This window comes from Patagioenas fasciata, chromosome 6, assembly GCF_037038585.1.
Source record: "Patagioenas fasciata isolate bPatFas1 chromosome 6, bPatFas1.hap1, whole genome shotgun sequence".
NCBI classification, from domain to species: domain Eukaryota; kingdom Metazoa; phylum Chordata; class Aves; order Columbiformes; family Columbidae; genus Patagioenas; species Patagioenas fasciata.
Genome location: NC_092525.1, coordinates 7,593,017 through 7,616,458, shown reverse-complemented (window position 1 = coordinate 7,616,458; position 23,442 = coordinate 7,593,017). Strand labels below are relative to the sequence as shown.

General features: G+C 46.0%; 2 protein-coding genes and 1 long non-coding RNA gene across 8 annotated transcripts in view; 2 read left to right on the top strand and 1 right to left on the bottom strand.

The window, feature by feature from the left end:
• Positions 1–2,552, top strand: part of RNF11 (ring finger protein 11) — a 30,670-nt gene extending 28,118 nt beyond the window's left edge. The window contains exon 3 of the mRNA XM_065842587.2: positions 141–2,552. Coding sequence (XP_065698659.1) covers positions 141–312 — 172 coding nt within the window. The 3' untranslated portion in view covers positions 313–2,552. The remainder of the gene's footprint in view (positions 1–140) is intronic.
• A 4,000-nt stretch (positions 2,553–6,552) lies between these two features.
• On the top strand, positions 6,553–11,368 carry LOC139828254 (uncharacterized). 2 transcript variants are annotated; one of them, XR_011739655.1, is made up of 2 exons: positions 6,553–7,622; positions 8,736–11,368. It is a non-coding gene; the product is annotated as an uncharacterized lncRNA (long non-coding RNA). The 2 variants fall into 2 exon arrangements; XR_011739654.1 differs by having other exon boundaries at positions 8,271–11,368.
• Positions 11,369–11,726: 358 nt separating this feature from the next.
• The window catches only part of TTC39A (tetratricopeptide repeat domain 39A), a 42,171-nt gene continuing 30,455 nt past the window's right edge, over positions 11,727–23,442 (bottom strand). For all 5 annotated transcript variants that reach the window (XM_065842001.2, XM_071809874.1, XM_071809875.1 and 2 more), the window contains 9 exons: positions 22,947–23,014; positions 22,758–22,817; positions 21,842–22,003; positions 19,933–20,024; positions 18,935–19,055; positions 16,594–16,705; positions 15,453–15,567; positions 14,684–14,800; positions 11,727–12,012 (listed from right to left, as the gene is read on the bottom strand). In XM_065842001.2, coding sequence (XP_065698073.2) covers positions 11,904–12,012; positions 14,684–14,800; positions 15,453–15,567; positions 16,594–16,705; positions 18,935–19,055; positions 19,933–20,024; positions 21,842–22,003; positions 22,758–22,817; positions 22,947–23,014 — 956 coding nt within the window. In that variant the 3' untranslated portion in view covers positions 11,727–11,903. The remainder of the gene's footprint in view (positions 12,013–14,683; positions 14,801–15,452; positions 15,568–16,593; positions 16,706–18,934; positions 19,056–19,932; positions 20,025–21,841; positions 22,004–22,757; positions 22,818–22,946; positions 23,015–23,442) is intronic.

Here is a 23,442-nt window from a genome sequence, read left to right as displayed (position 1 = left end):
GCACCTACAGACACTGCAGTTCGCTTGTCTCACACGTATCCAGGAGCAGACAGTTCATTACTTTCCATTTCCAGTGTGCTAACAGCAGCTTAAATTGTGCTTTTTTTCTTATTTTTTCTTTTTTTTTTTTTTTTCTCCAGGTGTGTCATTTGTATGATGGACTTTGTTTATGGGGACCCTATCCGATTTCTGCCGTGCATGCACATTTACCACCTGGACTGTATAGATGACTGGTTGATGAGATCCTTTACCTGTCCATCCTGCATGGAGCCGGTGGATGCAGCGCTGCTGTCCTCCTACGAGACTAACTGAGCCCGGGTTTCTCCACCGAACCGTCGAGACCATCCACGTCAATGGGTTTGATCCTTTTGTCATTCAGCCCAAAGAGCCAGGAATTAGGAATTAAGATCATGCACAAAGTACACATTTCCTAAGAAATAAAAAAAAAATATTCCTGAATGGCTGCAAATATTGGAAAAAACATAGTATTTTAGAGACTATAGAAAAAGTAGGTCATTATTTTTAATGTAAAGCCTTGACCCACCATTGTCTTTTAATGTTTGTTCTTACACCCGTATATAGGAATTGTGTAAAGTGTTACGGCAACTGTAAATGTTTAAACTGCGTGTATCCAATTTTATTAGCAGCAAGGTAAGAGTATTTTTTTCCTAAATAAAGTAACCAGTTTTGTTCTGATTCTTTTCACAAGTCCTGGCATTTGGGTCAAGGCTTTATTGAAATCTACATTTTATAACACTGGCACAAAGAAATAGTTTTAAGCTTGTTTGCACAGTTCTTCTTTTTCTTTTTTTCCATTGGAGATGGAATTCATTGCCTTAGGTCTTTTTAATAGTGTATTGTTATTGTTGGGCTGGCTCTATGCTTGAAAACCAGTTTATTTATAACCTGTTTAAAGTGCTATATTTTGTTTGCAGTTAGGAATACGCAGACTTCAAAGTGATCTCTCTCCTAGCTTGTAAGCAAACTGAGATGCATTATCCCTTTTCTACAAGTGATGTGGAATATGAAGACAGGAAACAAGTCCTATTGTGAAATTATGGCTTCATGGTTTTTTAGGCCTTAAACTTTGTCACCTTTAACAGGTTAAAAGTGGGCCAGATGGACAATAAATAGTTAAGCTACCATGACTGAAGAAAACCCCCCCAAAATTGGAACTAATGTAGTGTTAGCACTGATCACTTATTCTACTTTTTTCTCCCTAAAAATGGTTGTCTTGGATCCTAGCAAATGGATACTGCATCTCTCATTCCTGTAGTTCTTAGGTTACCAGAAGTTAAGAATAAACATACTGTATCTCAGTCTCCTGTATGGAATGTATCTGTTGAGCCCTGCTGGCTGACACGCCAGCGCACCAGAGACGAAATCAGAGACGAGAAAAATACGTTTTGCTCTGCACATAAATGCGAAGTTTCTATAAACACAGCCTGTCGTGGGAGCAGGTGAGGGGCACACAGTGCTGCGCTAGCCAGAGGGGCACACAGTGCTGCGCTAGCCAGAGGGGCACACAGTGCTGCGCTAGCCAGAACGACACCGTTAGCGCATTTCTGTAGCCAACAGCACGTGCTTAGGAGATGGTCTGGCAGAGATTGTCGCTGTAAAGACCTTTTTTCCACTTAGCTTTTTGTTTTTCTCCTCAGTGCACCCTGCTTTGACTTTCATGCATCGAACAGGATGCTGACACATGGGGAAGTCAAAATGAGATGGCAATCTCGAGTTAACCACAGCAAATCAGGGAACGCTCGTGATTGGCTTTCGTATGTATCTTGAGTACTTGACACAGCAAGTTGTGTTTAAAGATCCAAGTGCTCTGAGACTCGGAGTATTTACAAGATCAAGTTGTGCATGTTATGGCTAATTTCTGAAGGGTTGTTCAGCAAAATGCAGCACGAATGTGTTGACTGGTTTATCGCCCTGCAGCCGGCAGCGACCCGCTCTCGTGGAGAGGCAGCGCAGGCGGCAGCGCGAGGCTCGCTCAAACTGCCACGCAGGTATCCGGACACGGAGTTTTGCTGAATTTGTACATACCGAATTACAAGGATCAAAATCTGCGAAGAGAGACCTGAAGCTGTGCAATATCACTCTTCTCTTCATCATTCCATGTGTGTTCGTGTCCTCCTTTTCGTCTGTTTGTTTGGGGGTTTGGTTTCTTTTTTTTTTTGGTAAAACAATGTTCGCATTAAGTATCCATTTATTTTCTTTATCTTGTTAAAACTGGCAAATGAACAATTTGAACAAACAGCATTGTTATGTTGGCATTAGTCCTTATTTATTACGAGATATAAGAAAGATGAAGTGACCGATTACTGAGCAGAATGCTTTTCTAGGCACTTTGTGTAGCTGAACTTTTAACACTGATTTACTTACCGGGCTAAGGGAAAAACATTACTTTTATTAAAATACATGTTAAATAGCAAAAAGGTGTGAAGGGCTAAAACTAGAGGTGATTACACAAAAACATTCCAAAAAGTTCAAATTTTAGATTAAAGACAAATGTGTAAATATAACAAATAAATCAAATGGTTTTTCACGTTTCTAGGTGCAATGCTGTTCTGGATGATTTCTAATTCAAAAAAATTCAACGCCAAATAACATGTAACCTGAATTTTAGCTACAGTTGTGAAACCAGATCTGTGTTTTAATCCCACCATCTGTAAGATGCAGAGAGTATTTGCCTCCTCGCTCAGAGATGTCCAATAAATCACTTATGGTTCGAACACGGGACAGTCCACTCCAGCCCAGCCGTTTCCTCTCCCCATCTGCTGCAGAGCTGGTTCTTGTTCAGCCGTAGCCGTTCTGAGCCAGGGCCGGGTGTTTCGGGGTGCACGGGCCCGGCAAAACGTCTGCAAAGCAATCTAAAAAAACTACTCTTTCAGTTACTGTGTGTAAGTTACCGAGCTTGTAGGTGCATCTTCAGTCATCAAAAACATTGCTTTAAAGCATTCTGTAGGCGCTGTGCGGTGGGATGAAAACGTGCAGTGAACAGCGCTGTTTGTACTTCAGAACCTACCTGCCCAAACACCCCAGCCCTGGAAACAGATGAGGGAACATCAGGCTCAAGCCTCTGCCATTTCAGGTGACAACGTAAGAGCCAGCGCCTGTGACGGTCCAGCCAGCGCGTGTGACAGTGACAGTCCGCCCCGCGCGTGTGGCAGTCCACCCAGCACGTGTGACAGTGACAGTCTGCCCCGCGCGTGTGGCAGTCCACCCAGCACGTGTGACAGTGACAGTCCGCCCCGCGCGTGTGGCAGTCCACCCAGCACGTGTGACAGTGACAGTCCGCCCCGCGCGTGTGACGGTCCACCCAGCGCTAGTCCTTGTCAGGCACCGCGGCAGCTCCTGAGCCCCTGCTGGCCCGGCCAGAGCCGAGAGCCGCCGCAGCCCGGGAGCGTCGCTCCACCGTGCCGGTACGGCAGGGATGGCGTCAGGTCACATCTGCAGATCAGCGATGGACTTTTGTCTCGTGCAACAGACGGAAAAAACCCCAACATTTTCACAAATCTGAGGCAGAAGAGATGCAATGACAAGTAATAAATACTCGACTTTGTAAGACCTTGATGCTTAAAAACTCTTGCATGCTACTGGAATTACCACTTCCATCAGTTTACATGTAAGGATGATAATCATTATTACTTGTTGCTATAGTTCATTATGTAAATCTGGGAGAAAATCACAAAATTTGTACGTAAACAGACAAAAACCCAGCAGTTAATTTGTGAGGAGCTGGTGTTGTAGAAGGGCTGTTAGGTTTTCAAAGTTCCTGCTGTCTTGCAGCTTCCCAGGGCTGAAAGCAATTACGTGTTTGGAAGGCTGACGGTTCTCTCTTTGCAGTGGCAGAAATGTCTATTTCTGGGCTAAGGAATTACGAAATACCTGAATTTGCTTAAGCAGTGCCAGGACTCCAACCTTTCCTGTCCTTGCGCAATCGTAGTGAAGAGAAAGAGTCTTCTGGGTCAGACAGGGAGTCAAATAAATAACAAGATGGCTGAAAGCAAACATACAAGGCCTCTCATCACCTAATCCTGGATCAAAATGGATTTAGAAACAAAGTGGATGGTAGTTGATTACAGTTTACTACAACCACCACATTTTTTACTAAAAACATACAAACTAGTTGATAACCTATAAACCAACATGAATAAAAAATCTGTTCAGAAGAACCCTTCTTGACTTATTACCCAAAATAAAAATTAGCTTCAAGGATTATCATTTCCTTCTATACGGCATTTAACTTTGAAAAATGTAATTTATGCTAACCATCCTTTGCAGATTTGCATTTAAACCCGCTCTGCAGTAAGAGTTAGGGGCTTTGATAAAAAGAACAGTCCAAACATACCCTCCAAAACCATCCTTGGAAGCAGAAGAAATAGCTATATTTGCACGCTAGCAACTGATTTCTTACAATATCCACTCTGCACAGATACTCAGCTCAGTAAAAGCTGTGCAGAGGAATCAATAAGACATGGGTGAAAACGCCCATACGTGTTTCTGGCCGCTTGAAGGTGGTTTGTACTTACCCAGCACAAGGGGACCAACCGTCCTACAAACGAAAAGCCCCCAAACCTCCATCCTCTCAGTTGAAAAGCAGAAACAAAACCTCCATAAACGTATTGTTGGCAGCACCAACCCCTAGAAAATGTTGCCTTTATGTTAAATAAGGCATTTCAACAACAACTGCACAGAAGGGTGTGTGTCCAAGTGCTCCATGCACTGTGGCTGGGGACACCAGGCCTTTCCCTTGCTCTCTAGAGGCTCTTTTGCCAGGGTCCTCACTGCAGACAGACAGACAAACCGCCACCTTTTAGCATCTTTTCCCTGCCCCGCTGTCCCGTGAGCGGCAGCTGCCTCTCTGATCAGGAGTCCCAGCTGGGTAAGCAGAAAGAGGGAGACAAGGCTGACAGCCGGGGAAAAAGAGGAATGGCTCCAAACCCGAGCCGTGTGGCCGGACGGGGCCGTCCCGGGCGCGGTGCGGCTGAGGCACAGCTCTGCACGCCCCAGCCGGAACGCTGATGCCCTTCCACGCTCCAGCCTGGAACGCCTTCTGGTGGGGGCTCCAGATCGCCACTTGTTCCGGGATGGCTCCTTGCGGAATATACTGCACGCTCCTTTATGACCCACGGCAAACCGACAGCAGAGGGCCCGCACCTCCCGGCCTTCTCCTCAGCCACCATCTCAAAACGTGTCAAAGCTTTTTCTAAAAAAAAAATCTTTTTTTTTTTTTTAAGAGTTGAATTTAATAGTTTAAACACTCTTGATAACTTTTCAAAAAGCTTTGGCAACAGAGCCTGCTACTGGTATGTGCATGAATATACATACATAGACTTCTTATGTATATGTAGATATACTTTGATATATGTGTATGTGTGCGACAGATCACACTTTCAACATCCAGAGATGCATGACAAGGGCACTCGCATGAGATTGCTGCTGCTCCTCAGAAACACCAAGAACGATGTGCAGCAGGGCTGAGTCCAGCAGCACCGAACAGAAACCTGACTGCCCACAGCAGCACCGAACAGAAACCTGACTGCCCACAGCAGCACCGAACAGAAACCTGACTGCCCACAGCAGAACCGAACAGAAACCTGACTGCCCACAGCAGCACCGAACAGAAACCTGACTGCCCACAGCAGCACCGAACAGAAACCTGACTGCCCACAGCAGCACCGAACAGAAACCTGACTGCCCACAGCAGCACCGAACAGAAACCTGACTGCCCACAGCAGAACCGAACAGAAACCTGACTGCCCACAGCAGCACCGAACAGAAACCTGACTGCCCACAGCAGCACCGAACAGAAACCTGACTGCCCACGAGCCGTCGGAACGAAAGCCAAAGCACATTTTCCACAACAATAACAATCAGCCATTGGAACGATCTCCCCAGGGAAGTGGATTCCTCAACATTGGACACGTTTAAGGTTCAGCTGGACAGGACATCTTGTCTAGACAGGGCTTGTGCCAGGAAAGGTTGGACCAGATGATCCTTGAGGTCCCTTCCAACCTGGTATTGTGATCCTATGACTGAAATACCAAAACTGTAACTGGTCCTGCTGGTTGTTTATAAAAAAAACCCTGTGCAGCTGCCCAGCAGAGGCTGTGTAACCTTGGCAGTGCTGACAATGGCTGGGAACTGTACCCAGTGAAGGTGACAGTGAACATGACCCATGTATTGTATCTTCTAGAGCTAAACAACATTGCTGCACCTCCCTAAAGTGAATTACTAAACTCTGTTGGAGCTGAAGTTCCTACTCTGCATCTTTGGACAGCAGGAGCAGAGCCAACCTTCAGGCATCTCCCAGCACCACCAGGAAAAGCACCACATTTACCCACAGAACACCAGCTCATCCCAGAACCGCGCCTGACACCAATTCCAAACACAGCCCCTGGGGCTCTGGTGTGGCAGACATAGGGCCTGCACACACGTCCCGTGCGCGCACACACACACACACACACACACACATCCTGAGCACGTGCGCGCACACACACACACACACACACATCCTGAGCACGTGCGCGCGCACACACACACACACACACATCCTGAGCACGTGCGCGCGCGCGCACACACACACACACACGCATCCCACACGGTTCTGGCACTAAGGATGCGGCTCCTCACCACCACCTGCGAAAGGAACAGCCGGAGATGAAAACCAGCCCGACTATGGCAGCTTGTGCTCACCGCATTTCTCACCACATCGAACTGCTGCTACGGTATCTGACTAACAGGAGATAAACAGCTTTTTGATGTTTGCTTTCTTTTCTGAGATGAAGCAGCCCATAAAGAGCACAGTGCGGGTGGGGAGGGGGCTGCGACTGCTGTTTTGTGTTCTTCCTGTAAAGCAGTCGAGAGAGAAAGCAAGGAGAATTCACTGCAATACATCGTTCTAAATAAGCATTTTGCCCGTGTTTAGCCAGCAATGAAAGTAAGCAGGCCCGGAGACTTAAAAAAACCCAGACAAAAATGGAAGCCAGCCCTGTCCTACGAAAGCATTGTTGAATTTGGAGCAAACACCGTGCAGAATTTTACCACAGTGCAAGGCAGGTATTTATCAGCTCTGCTGCTGTTCATAAACCTTGGAGACAGGGGTATACTGGGCATGCTTTTAAAAGAAAGTATCTGCATTTCTATTTTTTTAAACACGCAAAGCAAACCTAGATAGCATCTTCAGAAGTATTTCACGATGACAAATCATTCAATTAAAAAACTTGCCAATGCACGCTTTGCATCTAATCCATCACAAAAAGGTATTTGCAGAACATAATGAGTCTCTTCAGGTTTTCTGATCTCATTCACCGGTGACGTTTCCAACCATTAACCATTTTCCTGTACAGCAGTAAACACCATGACTCACCTCTTTATCGTCTCCTCTTCCTCCCAGAGGGGGAACTCTGTGGAACACATTGTTTCGGTCATTTCATATTCATCTGCCTTGGTGCTGTGTTTTTATGCTCGAGGAGGCAAAGAAGTGCACCTCGCAGGCGGAACCAGGCGCTGAGCATGTTGTATTTAAACGCCTGGGATGTCTGCGTCCTGGAGCGGACCTGGAGGAAGCCGGTTTCACGCGCAGAGCAGTACCTGACGCTTCTGCTGGGCCAGAGGTATTATATCATCCCACCGCCTTTAGTCTTGGACCCAGGCCATAGATCAACTGCAAATACTAAGCCACTCAGTATATAATTAGTGCAAAAACCAGTGTGAAATGGGAGGAAATGTTGGATATGATCCTGTTCTATGCTGCTGTATTTTACAAAAGGCCAAGCTTCCCAAGCAAAGGTTTCAGCGCTGTGTCACTGCAGCGTGAACAGCCCGAGGCCAAGCGCTGTCAGAATGGGACGGTCTCTAAATGAACCACCCATGACCGAACGCGTTAACTGTAGATCGTAGCAGAACTGCCTATCAGTAATGATCAAACCATGTTCCTAGGCTACTGGTTAAGTTGAGCAATCATAAATGGGTGTTTCCAAATAATAGTAGTTGTATCACGTATGTCACTTCATCAAAATCCCTTCTGATTGAGAAAACCTGTGAGCAGGTTCAGCTTCAGCCCCACTGTTCTCCATCTGGTGTTACCTGTAGGAGCCAGGTGTCAGTGTAGTTACACCTCATTAGACCTCAGCTTAAGGTGCTGGCTTTTCAGCCATGTCCTCCCTTCAGTTTACTGAGAGAACATACATACATGTATCCCACATATCTAAAAGTCATGTTTGTTTTTCTGCTTGTCCCTTCCTGGCCACTGCCACTTCCAGGTGACACAGGGATGCCACGAGGCACCGCGGCAATTGCTGCAGACACCCGGGACGCTGAGCAGTGACTTCTTCCCCTCCATGGCTACCGGCAGGAAACCACTTATCCTCCCTCCAAACCTACGTAGAAAAAGAAATACAGTTTATAAGTTCTATGATAAAGGTCCTACCAAGTGCAGAAAGCTATTTTCTTGCATATGAGGTAGCAGTTTGCCTTTGGTGAACTTTTCTGGCTTTGCTGAGGCCAGAGAGGGGTTGATACGAGCAGCTGTTGGTTAGAGCCCAGCACACAGTGGGTTTCTCAGGCCTAAGTCAGACAACTCAATGTCCGAAAGCAGAGGGGAGCGGTCCTTCTGCACACCGGGTGTTGTGTTGACGATATCCACCTGAAGCCGTACTTACATTTCCTGAACCTTACACCATGCTGAAAATTGTGATTCCATTAGAATATCTGCTGTTTTCTGGTAGGTGAATAGACCGAACACTGAAGCTGCTGGAGAACTTGAACCAATTGTGCTTTTGCTAATTCACTGTACTCGAGACTCAGAGTGATGAAGCGATGGATCATTCTGGAGCTGCCCCAGGCAGAACTCAGCTGCTTCAGGAGGAGTGATGGGAACAGGACCTGCGCAGACTGGATCCCTGCCTCTGAAGAGCATCAGAAGGAACAACGTTCATGAACAAAGGGCAGTGATGGGCGATTCAAAATGGAACGCCTTGCAAAACGTGTACAGTGACAACATACCAGGCCTTCCATTTATCTTTTAGCAAGCAAGGTGTTATTTTCCTTTAGTGAGTTCAGAATATTACAGTCTGTAAATATTAGCTGTTCTCTCAGGAAGGTGAATTTTCCTACTGGTTGGGAGCTGAAAAGCCAGAGTGAAAGCACGGGCTGCTTGGCCACGAGTCCTGAGCTGGAGATCAGCTCCACGGTGCGACTGGCACTTGTGCTTGACCCAAGATCACTATGAAGACCTTCGGATTTTCAGTGTTGCAAAGACGCGGGGCAGCTGCTGTGCGCACCGCGCGTGCACACCGCGGCCTCTCTGCACCGCGCGCGCACACCGCGGCCTCTGCGCACGCACACCGCGGCCTCTGCGCACCGCGCGCGCACACCGCGGCCTCTCTGCACCGCGGGCGCACACCGCGGCCTCTGCACACCGTGCACGCACACCGCGGCCTCTCTGCACACCGCGCGCGCACACCGCGGCCTCTCTGCACCGCGCGCGCACACCGCGGCCTCTCTGCACTGCGCGCGCACCGCGGCCTCTGCACACCGCGCACGCACACCGCACACGCACACCGCATCCTCTGCACACCACGTGTGCACATCGCATCCTCTGCGCACCGCGCGCGCACCGCGGCCTCTGCACAACACATCCAAGAGCGGGCGAAACTCGGCTGTGGGCAAACCTCCAAAGAGCGTTTCACTGGCCCCGAGATGAATCCACAGTCAGAAGGATTGTTCACTTTCTGCAAGTACAATTTATGCTGATTTTCATGGCATTGCTTGCTTACAAGATGCTAAGACTGCTAGAGTATTTGGAAAGGACACAACTGGAAGAAGAGGTGTTATATGCACGAAATAGAACATTTTTTATTCTATACAAAGAATGACTGAATTTTTACACTCAAGTTTTGATATGATATATGTAAGTAGCATAACTTGTTTATACTGAACTTTGTCTGAATTAAGGAATATATCTGAACTGAATTTATCTGAGCGAGTAACTTTAAAAAAATGCGCTCTTCATCTACAATTTAACTTGGGAAGACTTATAAAGGGTGTCTATTTTTAAGACAATGTAAGTTCTCCGTGTGAAGGAACAGGTGGTTCTGTCTCCTTGCATATTAATTTGCAATTATAAAACAGTGTAGTTTCCTCAGAGGAGGTAAAAGCAGCACTATAATCTGTCAATTTTATCTTCTGCTGGGAACAATCTCTTTGGAAAGAATATTCACTGTGAGGTACATAGGTATGAACATTCCTGACCGATATCTCCATTGGAGAAAAGGGGCTGTGCAGCAGACCTCCCCTTCTCCACAGCTCAGAGCGGGTCATGGGGATGAAGCTCTTTCAAAAGGGAGGTAGAAGTGCGCCCCAAAACCCCACAGGCACACGAACACGGAGCCAGCCTGGAGAACAGCGAATAAAGTCAAACCCGTGCTACGTCTGACTGCACCAGTCTTGCGGAAAAGCAGCAATTAAAGCAGACCCAGCTCGTTGCTCTATTCTCAAAGCCCCTTAACGCAGAAATTCCCTCAAAAGATCAACAGAGAGCAGAAAGATAAAGGGCTCTCCCTTGTGAAGAGCAGAGCCCGTGCCGGGGCCGCTCCATCCAGCCCTGTGCCGACGTGGGCACCTCAGGCCGGGCAAACCCCAGGACAATTATTCTGAGAAGCAACTGGCGGCCACAGGGACCCCCGTGCTGCTGTGCGGCCGGTGCAACATCGCTGCTCCTTAGGTCACCTGCAGGGACTTGTGCTTTACATTTGATATAAACTGGTCATGTTTGTTCTGATGAAAAACCTGTTTCCCAAGGACCTCTCGTTTTTAAACCGGTCACAGAAGTGATGCGGTTTTATATTGTCACCACCTTCCCTCTCCAGATCCTCAGTAAATCATTCAGCTGCTACGAGCAGCACACTTGACATGAAAACCAAATTAAAGAAAAAGTCAAGATACTTGCGTAAGGGAGACCATTCTTTTTCACCAGCAAGTTTCTTACAGAAGCAAAAACTTGACTGGTAAAAGCTGGTAAAGAGGCGTTTCCGCACAGAACCAGAAACGCCCAGGACTCGCAGCTCCTCCCGCCGCGGTTCTCGCACACCGCGCGTTCCTCCCACCACTGCAGCCACGCAGGGACTTGGAAAGAGTGAAGCCACCTCAGCGCCTGGCGGTGCGGGTTCAGACACCTACAGCTGAGATGGGCTGGCGGTGCGGGTTCAGACACCTACAGCTGAGATGGGCTGGCGGTGCGGGTTCAGACACCTACAGCTGAGATGGGCTGGCGGTGCGGGTTCAGACACCTACAGCTGAGATGGGCTGGCGGTGCGGGTTCAGACACCTACAGCTGAGAGGGGCTGGCGGTGCGGGTTCAGACACCTACAGCTGAGAGGGGCTGGCGGTGCGGGTTCAGACACCTACAGCTGAGATGGGCTGGCGGTGCGGGTTCAGCACACACCTACAGCTGAGATGGGCTGGCGGTGCGGGTTCAGCACACACCTACAGCTGAGAGGGGCTGGCGGTGCGGGTTCAGACGCCTACAGCTGAGATCAAGTCTGTCAATCTTTAAAGCTGCGTGGTTTGATTTTTTCCAATCATTTCCCCTTACGCTGTACTTGCTTAGTAAATGCTGCAAATGCAAGAAAATGGCAGACATGACTGAAAAACGGATTACACAGATGTAAGGATTCAAAAAGCCACTGTTGGAAAAACAATATTTTTCAGAGTTATGCTTGGTTTGAGAAGTTTTTTTGCCATGTTATTACACTAGATTAATGCTTTATGCATCACCTTTAAAATTATAAATGATTTGGTTTCTCACTGACTTGAAAGAGAAGGAAAATAACTCTAAAGTGTCGGCAACTTTCTGCACGCGAGTTTCCAACACGCAGGACATCCAAGGGGAGAGGTCAGGACACGGCCGCGGCTCCGTCTCCTGGGGCCGATCTGGCTTGGTGCAGGGCGGCCTGAATTCTGAAATGTGTTCTTGTTTCCATGGAGTAATTCTTGTAGTTTTGTCTAGAACAAAAGCAGATCCACTCTGATTAATACATATTTTAAAAACATTTTTCAGGTTATCTTTATATGATAGTTCTAAGCAAAACAACTGTAGACACCAAAAAAGCCTCTTCACAAGCTCCCGCGCTGCCCGCTCTAAAACACAAAGCACGTGTTCCGAGCCAAACAACGCGGCTCTTGAGCTGTGGTTCCACTGTCTGGCAATGAGCAGAAAAGTACAGCTTAATACGAAACCGAGTCTGGTCGACTCAACCAAACAGCGCCCATATTAAATATCTGTAACATTCACTTCGGCTACAGGCGGAACAAATTTGAATACAAACATTTTCAGGATATATATTTTTAAAAATCATTTTAGTAAGATAGATCCATCTTAATTCAGCAGACACATTTCAAGCAAGTAGAGAAGAGGCAAAAAAGCCCAGAAAAAGAGACCGAGAGAAGCAGGGAACAGCCCGTCTCCGGTGGGGCAGCAGTCCCGCCTGCCCACGGGCTCCGGCAGTTGTGCGTGCTCTGAAGAGTTACAGAAACATTAGAAGAGTCTGGATTTTCATGGAAAAGCTTGTATTAAATAAAAGAAAAACTGCCCCTAGGACCACACAGAAGTGCAGATCCTGCTTAGCAGTAATTAACACGTCCTCTCCTGCAGGATGGCTACGGAATCCAGGTACCAAACGGGATCTGACCGCGTGGATTTTCTGTTAGAAGATACTTGTCATCTTTACAGCAACATGAAATATTAAACAGTCAGTACACCTTACAAGCATTTCGGTTAAAAATCCGTCATTCCAGTCAAGCACAGCAGCACAGTGTCTGTCACCATGGCAGTCTGGGTGACAACACGCAATTCCACAGCCTTCCCGCACCAGCTCATCGTGTGTACACAACACCCAAGAGGCTGAATGAGGAAAGGAGATGACTGGGTCATGCTGTGTGCTGATCTGGAGCCCTCTGGACTTCTCTCTTTACATTGAGTAGCTTTTGCCACGCTGATATTGTCTTTCTCATCAGCAGGCTGATATTCCTTGTAGCTTACAGTTATACAAATGCAAGTGTTTCCACACATGACCAAGCCCAAACTGTTTATCATCCCGCTCCCCTCTCTCTCCCAGAGCTGAGACATTGCGGCCAGCAGCAGCCCGTGGATTTAGGTCACGCAAATCAAGCGTCACCGCACACGCCGGTGCCGTCTGCCCTCCTGCCAACTGCAAACGCAATTCCGCAGCCCTGGACCCGCCGCGTTCTCCCTCTAGTGACTGCCAACGCGTTCTGCGTTCCTGGCTGAAAGCTTACAAACCCGAGCATTTTAACGTGGTGCAGCAGCTACAGCTGGGAATGTAAAGACTGCAGGTTTTCAATGACTCGCTGAAACAAGGAGGGCGGTTTGTGGTGGTGTTTAAAAAAATATCATTACAGTTTCCTTGAGTTCTTTCTGCACAGCAAGCCAATATTATCTTTCCATACACTGGGCACCAACGTCTCCTGAAGAGCGGCTGTGCTGGGGCTCCCCTTAGGCCAGCCCGTCCGCCAGGGCCGCGCCGCGCGGACACCGGGCGGGAGGAGCAGCTCTGCGTCATCGGCTCTGCATCTCTTCTCAAGGTAAATCCGGGCGAAGGAAATGAGGGCAGGAGGAGAGGGCTGCTTTGAGGAATGCAAAACCAATTTAAGCACTTTCCATTGCGTTGTGCTAATGTAATTTTTGCTCTCCCATGAGCCTACAGAGGACCAGGCTGACAAGCACAGGAGATGCAGAACCGCAGTATTTTAATTTTGCGCTGACAGGCTTCTGGCACAGCCTCCAGCAGGCTGAGTCACCTCTGCCTCGCACAGCTGGCTCGGACAGCAGCCCGACACAAAACCTGCACCTGACCTTTCTGAGACCTGGGACCAGGCATCACTTCTGTAGCTGCTCACACCCAGTGACCGGTGGGACCCTCAGCACTCAGATGCAGAATCTGGACCCGTTCTGGATCTCCTCTGCTGCAGGATGCTCGGAGAGGGCAAGAGCAATTTGGTTTGGATTCCCCCCCTCAAGAAATTTTGGCTCAGCAGAGAAGTAAGGGCTCAGACAGGCAAAACAAGTATTTTGTTAATTTCATAATAAAGAACATACATGAGCAAGTCCAACTATTCCTGATAAACCTACTTTGCTAGAAAAATCAATCACACAAAGTAGTAAAAGCAGGTGTTTCAGGTGCCCTTCAGATGCAACAATACAAAGATACTAAATGCAAAATGGATCATTATCTTAAATGTATTTCATCAAGGAAAGAGAACAGCACCGGTAGCCATCAATTTGAGCAATGTTATTTTAGCCATAACTCAGAGTTTTGATTTAATTTAGTACATCTCTTACAAATAAGCAAATAGACTACGAAGATCATTAAGTTTTGTTACACATGGGTTATTTCTTATGGAAGCCTTTCAAATTCATATTAACATCCTGAAATGTTTTTTGCTCTTATCAGAATGGATGAGTAAGTCACTGACCAGACGATCAGACAATGTCTACAACTAGAGAGGGCCAAACCAAAACTAAGGTATACATGCTGCCATTCAAAACATGGAACAATGAGTTTCCACTATATTAACGAAACGTTTCTGCTTCCTGCTAACCAATAAAATACCATCCTGACTCATCAGGCACCACCACAGCCTTTCCCTTGCTTACTTTGCTCTTTCCAGTAGTTTGATTGCCTCTCCTCTTCTGCCCTGGTCTAGGTACAGTATCGCCAGCTCCAGCAAGGCATTTGGAATGAGATAATGGTCGTATTTTATCTTCTTCTCACTGCATTGGAAAAGAAATAGCCTCAAGATCTTGCAATGATATATTGTTTCCCTCATTTAACAGCTCCAACACAAATAAATAGATTAGCTGAGAAGGAACAATCAGTCTCTGTTACAACACTTGTCATGTTCTCTGTCCAAAGCTGCCTTCCAGGTTATTAACTGTGTACTTTGCATAACCATCCCACACATCTCAGGATTACGAAACCTCGCCTTCATTATCAGGGAAGTATTAGAAAAGACGACAATATTATGAGCTCTATCCATGTGAACTGACAGAAAGAGACGCCACAGCACGTCCCACAGGAGCTCCAGCGTAACCCGCAGGCCGCCTGGCTTTTGGGCGCCGCGCATTTGTGACCGGGAAGAGGAAGGGGCAAAAAAAGTAGAGTTCTCTCAAAACGTTTCTGCACATATAGCCCCCAGAAAAGGAGAAAACAGCTCAGGAAAAGGTGCAGATTTGCAATTCTTCTTCCATACACGGCTAATGATACTGGCAATTAAAACTGCAATTCCTTAATATCAAAGTAACTGAAATGGATACTGCACTCCTCTCCCTTCTATTCATCTCATGGTTGCATCTCCTCTTACTTGATAGGAACAGTTACTAAGAAATTCAAGAGCTCTCCTATATGCCATGTAAGGAAACTTACTTTAAATAGATGTAATTAAAATGGCCTTCTGCTTCCGAGATATTCCCCAAATGCTTGAGGCACAAGCCCTTTAACAGCTTTACCACGCACTGGTCATCTACTAGCACTTCTGTAGCTGCAAGGTGAAGCAAATGGCACATTTTAGAAAGCCCTGGAGCAGCAGAGACTGTCCTACCTGTAAGGAAGCTTTTACCAGGTAGGTGTGAGCACAACCTGTTTACCGGAACAGAAGGAACTAACCGGTCAGTGTAATTCATTTAATGCAGAGGCAAACGCACATCAACCTTTCCACAAATCAGCCAAACTTTGACTAAAAATCGTTGGGCTATTCTTTCCCTCCCTACTCCCACTGAAAGGCTGTTCCACAATCTTATTGTTCTGGCACCTAAAAACTAATTTAAGGTGTCCACTTTGGAAACTTTGAGGTTCAATTTAAAATCTTTTAACCTTCTGCCTTCATTGCCCTTCAGTGTTTACAGCTGTCCTTCTTTGGCTCCTAGCCACATGACCTATTAGCATGCAAGTATTTTATCAATTCTCCACCCTTGTTCAGCTAAGCAGAAATACGCCCAGCTTTGCTACCCGCGCTTCACCTCCCCTCATCTCGCTGCACCTTCTTCTCGCCTCTTCTGAGTTTATACTTGCGAGCTCCCAGAGCCTCCCTAGTGCCCAGTTCAAAGTCATGACTATTGTCACCCTTTCTCCACCAGAAAATCTTTGCATAGCACATTTCAGAGAAAATACCTGGCTTTTTCACAGCCGTTCCTTACAGACAGCTTAGTCTTAATGTTGACAAGCAAAATCTTCAGCTTGGTCACTCACTTCCAGTTCACGAAATACTAACTAAAAATAATTTCTGCAAAGTGTACGATATTGCACATCCTGCTATGCAATATCTCTGTTTTCACTACTCCAAACCTCACCTGGTCCTCCTGCTGCCGCTGCAGCTGACTGAATGCTGACACACGCTGCATGAACCAGCTGCTTCCCTGGGGACTACACACCTGCAGGTTATGGTTTCATTACCTATGGCCCTCCCATCACCAGATTAACTTTACTAATGAGTACCTCTCTTTATTCGCAGGTAATATCTTTAGCTATTGCACTGTAAAATAGCTGCTTAAACCATATCTCTGGTTACCTGAACTACTTGCCAATGCTGCTTCTGCTTCAATTAAAGTCTCTAACATGCCTTCTGTTAAGTTGGGACATTTTCCAATTACAGCGTAGCCGTTCCAGATATACATCATTTCCTAGGGTCAGGGAGAAATGACAACATCATTAATTACAGTGCTGGATAAACGCAGTTATCAAATACTTTAGTTTATCTCTGTGTGATGAAAAAGTTACAGATTCCTTAAATAAACAGTTTGTCAAAACATATTTTCATTGCAATTGAAAACTTGTTACACTGGTTTTCTGAACAAATTAGCTCTGGAAGATAACTAAAGAGCCATTTACTTCATACAATGCAAGCAGCATTGCTTGAACAGAATGCAAACACAACCCCACTGAGAGATAAAGGAAAGCACCAACACAACAGACTGAAACCATTCACGGCAGGCGGGTAACTGTCCCCGACCCTCCTCTTGTTTTTGGGTTCTGCCCTAGCCAGGGCAGTAATAACTATCAATAACTACCACGTGCTGCTTCCGTAGAAAAATGTACGAAATCTGAGGACAAACAAAACCAAAACCCCCAACCTGTAAGCCAAGGTCAAACAAACCAACAGGACTTCAGAGCTGAACTGTAAACCCCTTAAATTCTCCAGGTTTGTTTGATGTTCCCACACAAAGCAACTTCTTCCTTATTCAACTATTCTTGCAGTAAATTTTATTAAAAACTATTAGTTTCATTCCTATTTTTTACTGGGGTTCTCTTAGTATATCACCAGGCCAAATGGGCCCATTGCCACAAGCAATCACAAAGTTAAATATACTGATATTATGTTGATACTATATAGACTTACAGCTGGTCCTGAAGACAAGCTAGTTTTTCTATTTATTTATGCTAACTAGTCTGTATTTGATAATCTAATGCTTTTTGATACAATTTCTGTATAGAATAATTGAATTCTGGAACTCTAGCATGAAAACCTGTCAGGCTAGAACAGATGAGAGCGCACGTTAACCCCCACTGCTGTGGCTTTCACCACCTGGTCTCTATTGGTTGGAAAACCCGCGCTGAGCTTACTGTGTCTACTGCAGATTTGTTAATGGGGTTTTGACACAGAAGTACTCAAACTACGCTTACTCTAGGCTACATCTCTGACTCTCTCCTCTCAGCAAGTCCCTTCACAGTGAAAAGAAAAATGCTAGAGATGAGATTCTGCGCCCAGCATCGCACCCTGGGCGCTGCTGACTGCTGGGCTGTGGCAGCGCCGCCTCGGAGACGCAGCTGCAGCAGCACCGCGGAGGCGGCGCCCGGGCGCCCCAGGGAGGGCCGCAGACACCCGTTCTGCTCAGCCCCACCGCGACACCCGGCCGAACCCCGCCTGCGCGCCCCCACCCTCCGCAACCTGCGACACCTGACAGGCGAATCCAAGTAACCGAATCATTTCCTCTCATTTCAGCCTTACGACTCAGGCCCCAGTGAACGCCCGTGCTACGCCGTAACACAGGTAATTCTTTGAGAAGCTGTGCCACACTTCCAGCTGGTGGGCTGAGAAATGACCACTCGCTGCTGTCTCCAAGACGCTCCCCTTGCCCAGGCGTTTTCTTGAAGAGTATTGACTAACTATCCATCTCTTTCTCAAACACAGCAGCTCAAAGCACTGCAAATTTTAACAGTGTTGCACTTGGCAAACGTGTGTGTTCACAACTCTTTCTCTGTGCCTTGGTGTGTTCTTTGCAGGCAGGTTACTGTTTCAAAGCGCAGGTGGGTGAGGCAAAGGGCCCTTGGCCGCTGCTCCCGAACCGGCCAGCGGTACCGAGAAAAATAAATTTTAAAAAGTCAACAGTATGCAGTAGTTTTTTGGAGTGTTAAAGGATTTGGCTGCTTCATCCTGGCATCCATGAGTTACTTTGGAGAGCAAACACTCAGGAGCCCATTAAATGGATGCCGACACGTACTGCCCAATTCTTGCATTGTTTCCTTGATTTTTTCCCCCTCCTCACTTGTACCTTTAAGTCTTCTTTTAGTAGCCTCAGTAAACAACACATGACAGAAGAGACCCAGGGCAAAGTTCCTCAAAAGGAATCAAAAGAAAGCTGTTAGGAGCACGCTCGTCTAGAGCTGGAACAATGAGTTACACATGCAACACAGTTACGTGTCGCAAACAACTGGCGCAGCTCCCTGTGGCTGGTGCGTGCCCCAGTTTCACTGCATTCCTCGCATTCATTTGGCTTTGCTCTGGGAACATTCCAGTCTCCTGCAGAGGTTTTACCTTAGAAACACGGAAAGATTCAACTCTATCTCAGTTTTATTTCCAGAAATTTTAAAATAATAGTAATAAAGGGTGTGGGTGTGTATTTCTAACTTACCAAAGGTGGAACAGGCAAAGGAACGGGGTTTGGAGAAAGATACCGTCGAGCTTTCCGAATTGCAAATTTTTCTGTAGGCAGTGATTTCCCTGCAATTTTCAGTTTCAAACTGGGGACGATCCTGAAAGTTTAAAGGAAAATGTAAGGAATTTTTCTTCTGGGAAAACACATTCAAACATTAACAAAAAAAAATCAAACCGAAGAGAACTTTAAAAAGCTGTTGCACACAGCTATTTCTACCTCCAGGGAAGCTGTGCAACACACATTCACAAAAGCTGCCTTTATGCAGGGCACGTATATTTTTAGGCTTCCTCTTTAATCGAGCAGGAGGAAGAAGAGATGAGGTGATGCCCCTCACTTGCAAAGGGCCCATCTCTCACAGACCAGGAACGGCCCGAGGGGGCTCCTGGCAGCGCTGCTCCCGTCCTCCCAAAGACCAAACTGATTCGCTCTGTGATGGATCCCAAAGCCACTGAAATCTGCTCATAATGATTATGTATGATACAGAAGGCCTGAAAAGTATCAATATATTGCAATCACATTAAAAAGTGATATTTAGATTTTACAGAAAATTTTAAAAGCCAAAGAAATCCGTTTTCTTTGGACCAACAAATTTTAGGCATTTTTGAGCTTAAACATTACAGTTCGGTTAATCCACTGTGTTCATAATGCATATATTCACTTGCACGTTTAACTATTTCATGTTCCTCTCGCACCCAGCAACCAGGAATCCAGTTGTCCCGATGCTGTCTCCACCAAGGAGGACACGTCTCGCAGCCAACCCACTGCAGGCTGTCGGGTTTTACAGGCCATTTGACAAAAAGAGAACACTGAAAAAGAATGTGAATACTACATGCAACAGCAGCAGCCACTGTACGGCTGACAGACCGAATACCCTGTCCTACAAGCTGCACTACGAATAATTTCGCCTCTCTTCCCCCAACACCACGACACGAAAAGACAGGAAACTGTTGTGACTGGGTGCTGGCAAATTTTACCTAAATAATTCAACTACGTTGTCTCCAAAAGGACTGCAGTCATCTGGTCCAAACATACTGAGATAAGCAGCTTTCATGTAAATGTAAGTGGCCTGCAAATGCAATCAAGAATATCTGTGTAGAAAAATGAATTTACAGCATCACCATTATTGACGTAAACTACAAAACAGGAACAAAGGGGTAGAAGTTGCTGCTTTTGCTCACAAACCCAAGTAATCCTACAGAATTTTAAGCAGGAGATGAGCAGTTTAGAAAGTGGAGTACAGATTCCTTTTTTCATCACGTATGTCTTTGTTTACTTTGTACCAGTTTATAGTTTATGTCCACATTCCAAGAACAAATGTCATGTTTGTGTAAAGCGAATTTTTATTACTCAGGAATGCATGCTAGAAAACTTATGAAAAGGTCATGCTCAGAGAAAAAAAATGCTACTATATCGTCTATTTGTTCCCTCAAATATTAGGGTCTAGAGAACATGAAATGGTTTTTGAAGGGTTCCATGATTTCAGATCATTAAAAGTACTGATTTCATAGGAATTCCTGAGCAACCACACATTCAGCGACCAAGGAAAGCAAAGCAGCAGACGATGTAACAACTCCTGCAACAGCAGAGAATAACAGTTGGTGAGTTCTTGATTTAACCATAAGCTTCAGGAGTTTTTGGGAATATTTTAAGCTGTGATTATTTATTTACACAGGAATCTAACAGTGCATGTATGCGGACGTCTTTCATTTAGCTCATGCAGTTACTAATTTGCTACTATCACTTTGCACTGTAGGTCACATATTTATAGGAAGCCTCTTCTCTGCTTCTCTAAGGCCCCTGCAATATAGCACAAAACTCTACACACAGCTTAAATGGACATGTTAATATTAACCCTCCAATACATACAACGTACAGTAGAAAAAACAGAGATACTCTCCCCACACACATAGTTTGATCACGTTAAACCCAAACAAGCCAGTGAAAGTCCCACCAACCAGACATACCCCCCGGCCAGACTTAACTCGTCTGATGGATTTCCCTGGGGCCCGGTGGAAGACAGAGGGAAGAAAGCTCACAGCTTCTGGATGGAAGGGCTGCTCCCTTTCGGATGCACAGGGCAAGGTGTCTCTTCTAACTACATTTATTACCCTGGAGGCACCATCACAGCTAGCCTCACTCATCACCAAAAGAGCTTATATCCACAATAGAAATAAAGAAATGGCAACTCATACCAGTAACTGCAACGTGTTGATGACACAACCAGTCAATGCACAGCAGAACATCTTTAACAAGTTGTTCTTCATCTACAAGTCAGGCCCAAGAGGGTTCTATTTGCCCACAATCTGTTCAGATTCGAATGACTACTATTCACATTGTTCTGCATGAGCCACAGCAGACAGGGTTCATCTGCAAAGCTACAAAAGCTTCATGGCTACAAAAAGTCAGCTCAAGTCTTATGAGGGGCGGCTGTGGGAACTGGGGCTGTTCAGCTTGGAGAACAGGAGCTGAGGGGAGACCTTCTTGCTCTCTGCAACTGCCTGAAAGGAGGGTGTAGAATGGAGGGCGTTGGTCTCTTCTCCGAAGTATCAAGTGATAGGACAAGAGAAATGGCCTCAATTTGTGCCAGGGGAGGCTTAGATTGGATATTAGGAAAATTCTTCAGTGAAAGGGCTGTCAGGCATTGAACAGGCTGCCCAGGGCAGCGGTGGAGTCACCGTCCCTGAAGGGGTTTAAAAGGCGTTTAGACAAGGTTCTTAGGGACGTGGTTTAGTGCTAGAGTTAGGTTAGGTTAGGTTATGGTTGGACTTGATGATCCTGACGGTCTCTTCCAACTGAAATGATGTTATGATTCTATGATTCAATCTGATGGAGAGTTAACAGATAAGTAGAGGGCCTTCCACCCTCCTGTTGTGCTTAACTCACCTTTGACCAAGAGTTTTCCTTGCTTAGCAGGTCTGCATAGAAGAAAGCCATCTTCCACTGACGCTTGTAGGTAAAGCACCACATGAGCTCCCAGTAACACATGTGATGGAACTGCTTCCAGTACTGCTGCGCCTCGCAACATTCTTCATACCTACTCACTGCCTGAACACAGAGATTTCCAAACACTGCCTTAATCACGTGTAAATGCACATACGCCCGTCCTATAAGACACCGGGTCTCCGGGATCTGCCGGCACGGCTCCTGCAACTTCCCAACTACGAACAGCCCACTATTCTCCAAGATCACATCTGTTGGCTTTACACAAGAGATTCTTGGCTCTAGACTCAACCTGGTGTTAGCCAGCTTGTCCCGTCACAAAGCTCCTCATCCCTGGAGGTTGCATTAAGCACAGGTGAAATGAATGTTTGTGTCCAGGGAAATTAGGAAACTGAAGTCAGAGGACAGATGCTCAGCCGACACTGATTACTGCAGCTCCAAAGATTGGGAGCTATCACACTGTACACCAGCTGATCCTCCATCTCCGAGCACTGTGGACACGCATTCTTAATTTCCCTAATTCTTTCAAGTCTTGTACGACTCTTTGCTCAGGCTGAAGGCGAAGGATTACCACTGGACGTTATCAAAGGCACAACTTGCTTCATGATAGGAAAGGCAATGAGAAAACTCTGTCATTTATACTGGCAGACTATGACCAGAATTTGAGAAATGAGCAAAATGAGCTAGTCAAACAAGCTAGTCAAAATAGTTTTCAAAATTCCTATTTGTAATTCATGAACTAAAAATTACATACAGGCCAAAGCCACAGGAAGTATTAGCCAAAAAGGTAACGTTGTTCCTGGAGGAAACTTTCTAAGGCTCTCGAAACTTACTTCCCAAGAGCAAAAGGATTACTTACCGCATCAATATTACCCTTCAGTGTTTCTATCCTGCCTGCAAAAAACAGGAATATGGCTCCCTGTAATAAATAATAATAAAAATACAAGTATTCTATAACAGTTCTCAAGCTGATCATACAGTCTAGGTCTTTGTTATTTGGCAAGAAAAATTAAGCAATCATATGGAACTAAATTATGATTAATTTTACCTTTGGATAGCGAGTCAAGTAAGGCTTAAGCAGTCTTTCTGCCTCCTCAACATTTCCTTTTCCTGTCCCTAGAATGCATAAAAACGCAAGTGATAAAAACAGTAAGAAAAGATAAAACAAAACAGGAATGCAAGGTACTGATGAGCCATCCTCATCTGGCCAATACGTAAGCTCCTCTTTGGTAAGTCAGCCGTAAATACAGGTTGGTGTTGCACTAAGCCAGAAGGACCTGAACAGCATTGTGCTTACTGACTTGAAAACTCACGTGTGCACAAACACATCTTGTCGAATGCTCTAGAGATAACAGGGAAATACATCTCAGCAGGAAAAGTCAGGGATAACGTATAAACGTGATAAAAGTATTCAGGAAGCCGTTACTTATAGCCAGTATTGTAACCTCCCAAATAATGCACCTGACTGCTGAAGATGGATTTAGCTCTCACAACTTTCTTTGCGATCCTCATCGTGTCCCTTCTCATGTGCTAAGCAAACTTCT